This window comes from Lactuca sativa, chromosome 1 (genome assembly GCF_002870075.4).
Source record: "Lactuca sativa cultivar Salinas chromosome 1, Lsat_Salinas_v11, whole genome shotgun sequence".
NCBI classification, from domain to species: Eukaryota; Viridiplantae; Streptophyta; class Magnoliopsida; order Asterales; family Asteraceae; genus Lactuca; species Lactuca sativa.
In genome coordinates, this window is record NC_056623.2 from 187,300,176 (window position 1) to 187,309,678 (window position 9,503).

The 9,503-nt window shown below is 33.2% G+C and overlaps 1 protein-coding gene across 1 annotated transcript; it reads right to left on the bottom strand.

The window, feature by feature from the left end:
* Positions 1-1,052: 1,052 nt before the first annotated feature.
* On the bottom strand, positions 1,053-8,832 carry LOC111891198 (GDSL esterase/lipase At5g45670). The gene is made up of 5 exons (XM_023887271.3): positions 8,536-8,832; positions 8,301-8,425; positions 7,765-8,016; positions 7,464-7,689; positions 1,053-1,466 (listed from the first exon to the last, which is right to left on the bottom strand). The coding sequence occupies exons 1-5, from the start codon at positions 8,771-8,773 to the stop codon at positions 1,240-1,242; spliced, it is 1,068 nt and encodes a 355-aa protein (XP_023743039.1). The 5' UTR covers positions 8,774-8,832; the 3' UTR covers positions 1,053-1,239.
* Between the last annotated feature and the right edge of the window lie 671 nt (positions 8,833-9,503).

The following is a 9,503-nucleotide window of genomic DNA, read 5'->3' on the forward strand; positions in this document are numbered from 1 at the left end:
GAAGCATCTAAGTCGGTGATAAAGAAGAATGGTTATGGAAGAGATAAATGCGTAAAGGGAATCACAGATGTGATTAAAGTAACCCGATGGAGGATCGTGTGTCTCACAGTTTGGAAGCCGGTGTAGAAACGGATGAAGGGTGAAGCGGTGGAGATCGATTGTAGGATGTTATTCTCTGAAGCCGATGAGTTTAGAGAGAGATGGAGGGTTTTCAAAAAGCGGTGGGAAACATCAAGGGAAGTATAGGCGGTGATCCGAGGAGATAGGTGAAGAAGAAGCACACAAATCCGAATATGATTGGATGAGAAAACGGTGGGGGAAGATAAGGCGGTAGATTGCTAACACGTGTTGACAAAGAATATACATAATGTCAAAAAATAACCCCTTTTCTTCTTTTTTACAATTTATAATGTTCTAGCCGAAAGTTTATTGTTTCTCCGAAGTTTGTTACATTCTTTTACAATTTTAGCACAATTTTAAAATACTTTTAGAAAATTTGTCAACAATGTTTTTACTATTTTCTCCATGTTTTTGTAATAACTTATATTAATTTTTTTTGTATAATATCGTTATATCTTTTTTACAACTTTGTTTTATGAATATGTCCAAACATTTCTTATAAAATTTTCCTATTATAACTTTGTTTACTTTATGTTTTTAGAGCTTAATTTAAAAAAAAAAAACTTTTTTGTACAACTTATATATATATATATATATATATATATATATATATATATATATATATATATATATATATATATATGAAATTTCTTTACAGAATTATTTACTTTTTACATAAATAAAATTTTATAACTCTTTTACATCTTTGATTTTATGCATGAAAATTTAAAGTTATTTTTGTTATTATAAATTTTATTGTAATTTATGTTTTGGGAATCTTTCATACATAAAGTTTTATCATCCGATTGTGAAATTAATTAAACCGGTCTAAATTTTATGGGATTTCCGCTACAATGTACATATATGCAAACTCTAGTATCATACAATTTGCATCACATGATTAAGCAGATTATCGAACACTGGCAAATAAATTGAAAAACAATGCATGACATATATTTGATGTAAGATGTTTGCTCACTATAATTTAATTATTGATAGATGCATAAAGCAACATAAATAACATTAACATGATAGATAAACCCTAGAAGAGTGTCCTTTATTTTTAGCCCCAAGAGTAATAATCAACTTGCGGCTACACATCAAACCCTTTGTTGATCGCTAGACTGCCGATATTGGAAATGATCCTTTAGGCTCAGAGGCATAGAACGATGAGAGGGCTTCGTATGTCCTTGCTCCGTCTACAAGGCTAGCACTCTCGGTAGGATGAAATTCATCCCAAAATATGTAGTTTTCCCTAGCATCACATGGGATTTCATTGGGGGCACATAGCCCTTCACCAATTATGGTTGAGATATTGCAACAAGGTTTATCTGTAACATTGAAATCTGGATGTAGGCATAAAATCATATCAGAATGATTACTTAACCAGATCACTTAAACTTTTGCACAAATTACATTTATATTTACTAGGACATTCATGTATCTTAAACCCAAACAAATCATCAATTCCAAATTCGTTCATATTTATAAACAAAATAGCCACTTAATTAATCATAATTTACAACCAATTTTGTATTTATGCCTTGCCCTTATAGGTTTTATATAAAACTATTTGAATAATTTTGATAGTTAACTTCTGACGTGATCGAATTAAAAGATATCCAAAATATGAAAAAACAAATATGCCAACACAATTCTCTTGTTCGTTTGATGTTAAACATAACTTGATAACTTGATTGGACAGTCGATTTTAGCTAACTTCATCTTAATTTTAATATTACTCACTCATGGTTGAAATATTTTCATGTGAATAAGAATAACAATCCAAATATATTTATACTAATTAAAGATAAAAGTCATGGTACACACATTTACCAATATATCAAATCTATTGCCTTGTATATATTTTATACAATTTTATTATGTAACTAGGCCAATATTTGTATGGTGCACATGATAAAACCGTATACTTAATATTAGCAAATACATAGTAAAAATAATTTGCAATCAGCTCCCTGGCCCACTTCAACTCATCACAATATGGGTTTTTCTCAACAACATAGATGGCCTAATTCCAATATGCCCCAACACCAAGCGTTTTTTTGCTTATTCTCAGCAGCCCAATAATTTGCAATATTTCCAATTTCCACATCAATTGGAGCCCACCACTCTTCCTCAAGCATTTAACACCACGAGTCTTCAAGACCCAGGGAATGCCGATTGGTACATGGATACTGGGGCTATCGCATATCTTCATGCCGAGTCAGGTATTCTAAAGTCTTTTAGCAATAAGTGCATAAATTCTAATTTATCGGTTTTAGTCGGGGACGGATCTCACATTCCGGTGTCAAAAATTGATCATTCCACTCTAGATCTCAATCATTTTCGCCCGTTAGTTTTAAAAAATACTCTTATTACTCCTCAAATTATAAAAATTCTCATTTATGTGTATACTTTTACTCGTGATAATAAATGTTCTATTGAATTTGATGAATTTTGTTTTTCTGTTAAGGACTTCCTCACCAAACAAAACATCATTTCATGTGATAGCACGGGTGATTTTTATCCCGTCACCAAACCAACCACTTAAGCTTTTCTCACTGTTGGCTCATCTTTATAGCATCAACGTCTTAGTCATCTCAGCCAACAAACTCTCAAGTTACTAGTTTCTACAAAGTCTTTTTTTTTTCTTTTTTTTTTTTTTTTTTTTTTTTTTTTTTTTTTTTTTTTTTTTGTAATAAACAAGATCCTAGTTTATTATGTCATGCATGTCAACTTGGCAAACATGTACGTTTATCTTTTGCGTTATCTAAACTGATGCTTTATTTCCTTTTCATGTCATTCATTCTGATGTATGGACATCTCCAATTGAAAGTCCCAGTGGAATTAATTACTATGTCATTTTTCTTGATCAATTTACTCATTTTGTTTGGGTGTATCCTCATAGAAAAAAAATCTGATGTCTTCTCTAAATTCCTTCACTTTCGTGCATATATTAAAAATCAATTCCAAACAGACATTCAAACTTTTCAATGCGAGAATGGCAAAGAATATGATAACTCTCAATTTCACCAATTGCGTGACACTCATGGCATTCACATGCGTTTTTCCTGTCCATACACCTCTCAAAAAACGAAAAATCTGAACGTATGCTCCGCACAATAAACAACATGATGCGCACTCTCTTGTTTCAAGCTTATCTCCCACCCACTTATTGGGTCAAGGCGCTTCACATGGCCACCCATCTCTTAAATATATTACTTTCCACCACTCTAAATAATGACATACCTTTTCACAAACTTTTCAACAAACATCCCACATGCTCCCATCTTCGTGTTTTCAGATGTCTTTGCTATCCCCATCTAAATAACATCCATAAACTTCAAAATCGATCTGTACCGTGAATATTTTTAGGCTACCCATCAAATCACAAAGGTTTTCGTTGTCTTGACCTCCACACCAAACAAATAATCATTTCCCGTCATGTCGTTATCAATGAAACCATCTTCCCATTTGGGTCTATGACCCCAAATCACTCTCCCGACTATGGGTTTCTTAACATTGATGCTCCCCGAAATTGCTTTAATGACCCGAATCACCTTTCCACTCCTCTCGGGCCATCCACCACCTTCCCGCCGTCTCACGATGGCTCTATCGCTGCTCCTGAATCCTCGGCAGCCAACACTTCTTCCTCAACCCCATCCATTGATCCAACTAGCTCTATCGGCCAGTTGACTCCTCCCTCTCAACCTCCTACCTTCACTCCTTCCGTCTCCACTCGCACTTATGCCATGGAAACCCGAGCTCGACATGAAATCCACAAACCTATTGACCGTCTCAACCTTCATATTGACACCAACATCACTTCCTCTCTTCCTCGCACGTATTCTCAAGCCTTTCAAGATCCTAACTGGTTAAGTGCTATGAAATATGAATATAATGCACTTATTTTTAACAGAACTTGGGTACTTGTTCCACGGCCTACTAATGCTAATCTGGTTAATTGTATTTGGTTGTTCAAAAAGAAACTTAATGCAGATGGATCACTTGCTCGCTATAAGGCCCTATTAGTTGCAAATAGACGAAGTCAGCGACCCGACATTGGCTGTAATGAGACCTTTAGTCCAGTTGTCAAACTAGCAACTATCCGGACTGTTCTTAGTATTACCATTTGTCACTACTGGCCAGTTCATTAGTTGGATGTGAATAATGCTTTTCTTCATGGTCATATTCAAGAGACAGTCTACATGCACCGGCCATCCGGTTTTTGAGACACCACGACACCCGACCATGTTTGCCTTCTCAAGAAGTTTTTAAATGACCTCAAACAAGCACCTCGGGCTTGGTATCACCAATTTGCTCAGTTCATTACTACCTTTGGCTTTACTAACAACAAGTCAGGTACATCACTTTTCATCTATAGACAGGATGGCCATACAACATACTTACTTCTATATGTTGATGATATTGTGTTGACTGCTTCCTCTCTAGATCTTCTTCAACAAGTTATTTCCACATTGCAGTCTGAATTCTCTATGACCGACTTGGGCCCTTTGAACTACTTTCTCGGAATTGCAGTCCCTAGAGATCGTCAAGGCATGTTTCTCTCTCAACAAAAGTATGCGACCGAAACTTGACCGTGCAAAGATGTCTAACTGCATGTCGGCCCACACTCCTACTGATACGTCCACCAAACTAGACGGCTGGGGATCACCTGTTTTTGATCCGACTCTGTATCGCAGTCTAGCTGGTGCCTTTCAATATTTGACATTTGCCCGACCTGACATTACATATGTTGTCCAACAAGTCTGCCTCTTCATGCATGACCCCAGAGAGCCTCACTTTGCTGCTCTCAAGCGAGTTCTTCGATATATTCGCGACACGCTTGATCACAGTCATCAACTATATGCATCCCATTCTCGAGGGTTGATCGCATATTCTGAAGCTGACTGGGTTGGCTGCCCTTCCACTCGCCGCTCCACTTCTGGGTATTGTGTTTTTCTTGGCTCCAACCTTCTCTCCTGGTCTTCCAAACGACAGGGTACGATTTCTAGATCCAGTGCCGAAGCTGAGTATCGCGACATGGCTAATGTTGTTGCTGAGACTAATTGGCTCCACAATCTCTTGTGTGAGCTCCTTTATCCGTCTCTCACTGGCACCCTTGTTTATTATGACAATGTTAGTGCCGTCTACTTGTCCAACAACTCTGTTCAGCATCAACGCACCAAGTACATCGTGGTTGACATACACTTTGTTCGTGACAAAGTGGCTCTGGGATAGATTCGGGTACTTCATGTTCCCTCTACCTCTCAGTATGTAGATATCTTTACCAAAGGGCTTCCATCTCCTCTTTTTCTTGACTTCAGAACCAGTCTGAACGTTCGTTCAAGACACCCTGTTCAGACTGTGAGGGCTGTTAACAATATATTGATTATTAGGTTATATTGTGTTGTATTTGTTTTATTACTTTAGCTCATTTTAGTTATAGCCCAATATATTGTACCATTGTTATGTTATATATTGAATGAAAAGGCTCATGCCACGTTTTGAGGGAAATATTGGTTTGTAACAATTATGAACCATGTTACAAGGTAAATATTTATCACATTCAAATACATTTGTTCGATCTTAAATTGATCGTTTTTTTTGTTTTAAATTTTGTTTTTATTTTTTTTTTTAGTAATTTTAATGTTAGAAAATAAACACAAATACCTCACATTTTTTTTTCTTTTAGTCATTTATCTTTAAGTTGTATTCAGTAGACAATTGAATCCTTATTTGCGTTCAATTACGCAATTAGAGTGATAGGGTTAGATTGTTTTTCGGAAAAGAAATTATTAATTTTTCTAATTAAGTTGTCAACAACCCCAAAAAATGCTATAAAGAAAAAAAGGTAAGGATCTCTAAGATTTTGATTTAATCTGCCATACATAGTTTACCATGTCATATTTTAATTTTGCACTTTTGACTTATGTTTAAAATGTTGTTACAAATTTTGTAAAAACTTAAATTTTGGTTCGAATATTGTCCAAACTTTTTTATAAATTAACCCCAAAATTATTTATTTGTTTTACGAATTCATCTTTTTACAACCTTTTTTTTTTTTTTTTGACCTTTTTCAACTTTTTTACATTCTTTTCTACGAATTTCTATATACAAAAAAAGAATTTACGTCTTTTTTCTTTAAATGCAACGTTTTATACAATATTTTCAGAACTTTATTTACAAGTTTTTTAAATCTTATTGCAAAAATATAATAAATTTGATTAATTTGTAGGGACATATAAAAAGAAAGTTGTATAAAACTTTGTTTAAAAAACTATTCATATTTATATTTTTTACAACATTTAAAATAGTTGTATATACATTTTTATAACATTTAAAATGTTGTAAAAATATTCTTACACCTATTTTTACAGATCAAAACAACTTTTTATATTGTCTACAACATCTATAATACTTTTATTTTGAAATAACCGTATAAATATGTAAAAAAAATGTAAAACAAGTTTATACTATTGTGTAAAAAGAAGTTTTAAACTTTTTGTGGAAGAGCTTTAGAAAGTTGTAATTTAAAAATACAATTGTAAAAAAGTTTATAACAAGTGAAAAAAAGGACTAATAAAAGATTGTAAATTTTTTTTAAAAAAGTCCAAATGATTTTGTAAAAAACTAAATTTGCATAATAATAATAATAATAATAATAATAATAATAATAATAATAATAATAATTTGCGGCTATTTGTAAAAAAAGTTTGGACCTTATTAATAACAAATTTAAAGTTTTGATTAAATTCATAACAAAATTTTAAAAACCGAGTCAAAAGTGTACAATTAAAATACCCATGCTAAACCTCACATTGTATGTGGAAAACAAAATCCTAATATGTGTTACCTTTTTATACATTTTTTTGGGTTTGTCGTTAATTTGAAGACATTTATAATTGTTTCTTTCCCAAAAACTATTTAAACCCTAAAAATATATTTCAACCTTGCCTCCACGGTGGGTTGCTATATATTATTGAGTACCGATTGATGGTAGCTAAGAAAAAATGAAGATGTAAACATATATGAACAAAGTTTACTATATTCCATATAATATGTTGAATACCACTTTATCGGGTTGACATCTACACATAATCAATTAGCATTTAGCAATATATATGTATTACAAAAGGAATTTAATTGTTGTATAAATACTAATATACTCGGATTTCATGATTGATAATAGTAGATTTTATAAAACATTGAATTTATATATCTGTATGTTACTGGTTTTGACATTTGTACAATTTACCTATGGTTTTGAGTTCTTTTAAAGAACACAAAATATATATAGTTTCATGTGGAAAAAGAAAAGAAGAAATTTGCAAGCAACTTACCACTAGAATATCCAAGAGGAGGGTCAATGAAGATGAACTTTGAACCAGAGAGTTTGCTCTCGAGGTCACCAAGAGCAGTAACAAGCTTGGTGTTGAATTGTATAATAGCTCCATTTACAGCATCCACACATATATTTGTGTTGAACCTCTTCATCATTGCTGGTGTACAACCTATGTATCCGGCTCCATGTATCCCAAACTTTCTTGCTCCATATTGATACAGTGTCTGGATTCAAATTAAAAAAACATTAGCTTATATACAAAAAAAAAAAATCCTACAAGGAAGATTTTAGGTACTGACGGATAACTGTTTGGAATATTGTTTGACAAGGATTTCGGCATATTGTTCTGGCGTGTATAAGGTGCTTGTTTGATAGTATTCCGGATAAAAGTAATTGTTAATGTAGTCATTATTGCCCATTGCAACGGTGTATATGCATTTGTTGAGGTGTTGTCGAACTCTGGCTGAACTCCCATTACCGATCAAGTCGACTAGTTGCAAAATTGTGATAGCATGATTTGTTAGTTGCTGATTCATGCATATCCTACCACCCTGTCATCGAATTATAGTTACCATTTGGTTAATTAAACAAGCCAATATACAAGAGTCATCATCAGTTTTCATTCACGTTTATTCTAGGTAACGCTTAAATCGTGTTAGCATCACATCTCTTTGATTTAAAGAAGCTATTAAGCTACACAATTTGGTGGATTTTCATAATTAATTTAGTACTTGCATGTAGACGTAAGTTTCAAATCTTGAAACAGATATATGCTTGCATGCATTTTTGAAGGAAGGCATGCATAATGTAAAATTATAGTATAATGAAAATCTACCATATGTTCAGCGGTTTCATCAAGAATTCCAGCAGAACCTGATGCATAATTTACCCCTTGAACTATTTCGTCACTTCTTGCGGTTGCAAAAGGTGGAATGAAGTTTTCAAACCCTAGTAGTTGAGCTGGGAATAACAGAATAAAATAGAATTAAGTTGAAGTTTTAACATTTAACATTACATATTCTTGATTTCCTAGAACCATGAATATTTTAGAAAATATTATAGAAAGAGACCTACAACGTCCACAATATTTCGACCATTTGAAAATCTCCCGGTAGGACCATCGGGAAAGTCAATTCCATATGGTGCATAATTGGCTTTTGCCGTCGTAACCAGGTGGTTGTTATTGCCATTATCCATTAATGAGTCACCAAATATGAAGTAACAAGGTACCTGAGGAACGCTATGTGCAAAACACAATAGTGTTGCTGACGATATCATCAAAATCAAAGCTTTAACAAAAGAGGTCATTTTCCTCTTTTTCGGGTTATTCAAAAAAGAAATTAATTGATGGTTTCCTTTGAATGCCAAATAAATGGACGTGGATGAAGTACTTATAGACAATATCTGTTTGGTCTATATATGAGTGTGTCCTTATCAACAAGTTAATAGGTAGAGCCCCCACCCATATAATATATTAATATATAGCATTCGCATGTGATATTTCTTTGTTTTGTAGCAGGCTTACTGTTTCTCTAATTCATCCTTTTTGAGATCATTGCTTCTTAAGAACCATAGATATTGTATCCAAAAGTTTTCTCACATTCAGCATGATATCCATTTAACCAAACATGTTTAATGTGTCAAATACTATATTGATTTAAACATCATTCATGTGCCATTCATGTTTCTTGGGATACTTACCATGATAAAGATTATTTTATGGTGTCGAGGGCCGTCATGACTCCGTTGGTAGGCTGGCCACCATAATGTGGCGAAAATTAACTACTTTAGCTTAGCTTATCTTAATTAAACTTATAATGGTGGCTCACCTTATGTAAAATAATGGTCCCTCGTCTCAGAAAAGGTCAGCAAAGTGATACGAATACCATTATTAGCTTTAATATCAAAGATGAAAAATACTTATAATCTTTTTCTGATTTGTTTGTCTTTAAAATTTTAAAATTTTTGATATTTTGATATGGGTTAGTACCATAAAAAGCAATTAGTTTTACGGTCTAATTCTAAAGCCATTATTTTT

Excerpts from the sequence above, each read along its gene's own strand:
- LOC111891198 (XM_023887271.3), bottom strand. The coding sequence starts at position 8,773 with ATGACCTCTTTTGTTAAAGCTTTGATTTTGATGATATCGTCAGCAACA. Across the intron at positions 7,690-7,764 it reads AATATTCCAAACAGTTATCC|ACACTGTATCAATATGGAGC; the intron begins GTCAGTACCTAA and ends ATTTGAATCCAG. Across the intron at positions 1,467-7,463 it reads TCCTCTTGGATATTCTAGTG|ATTTCAATGTTACAGATAAA; the intron begins GTAAGTTGCTTG and ends GCCTACATCCAG.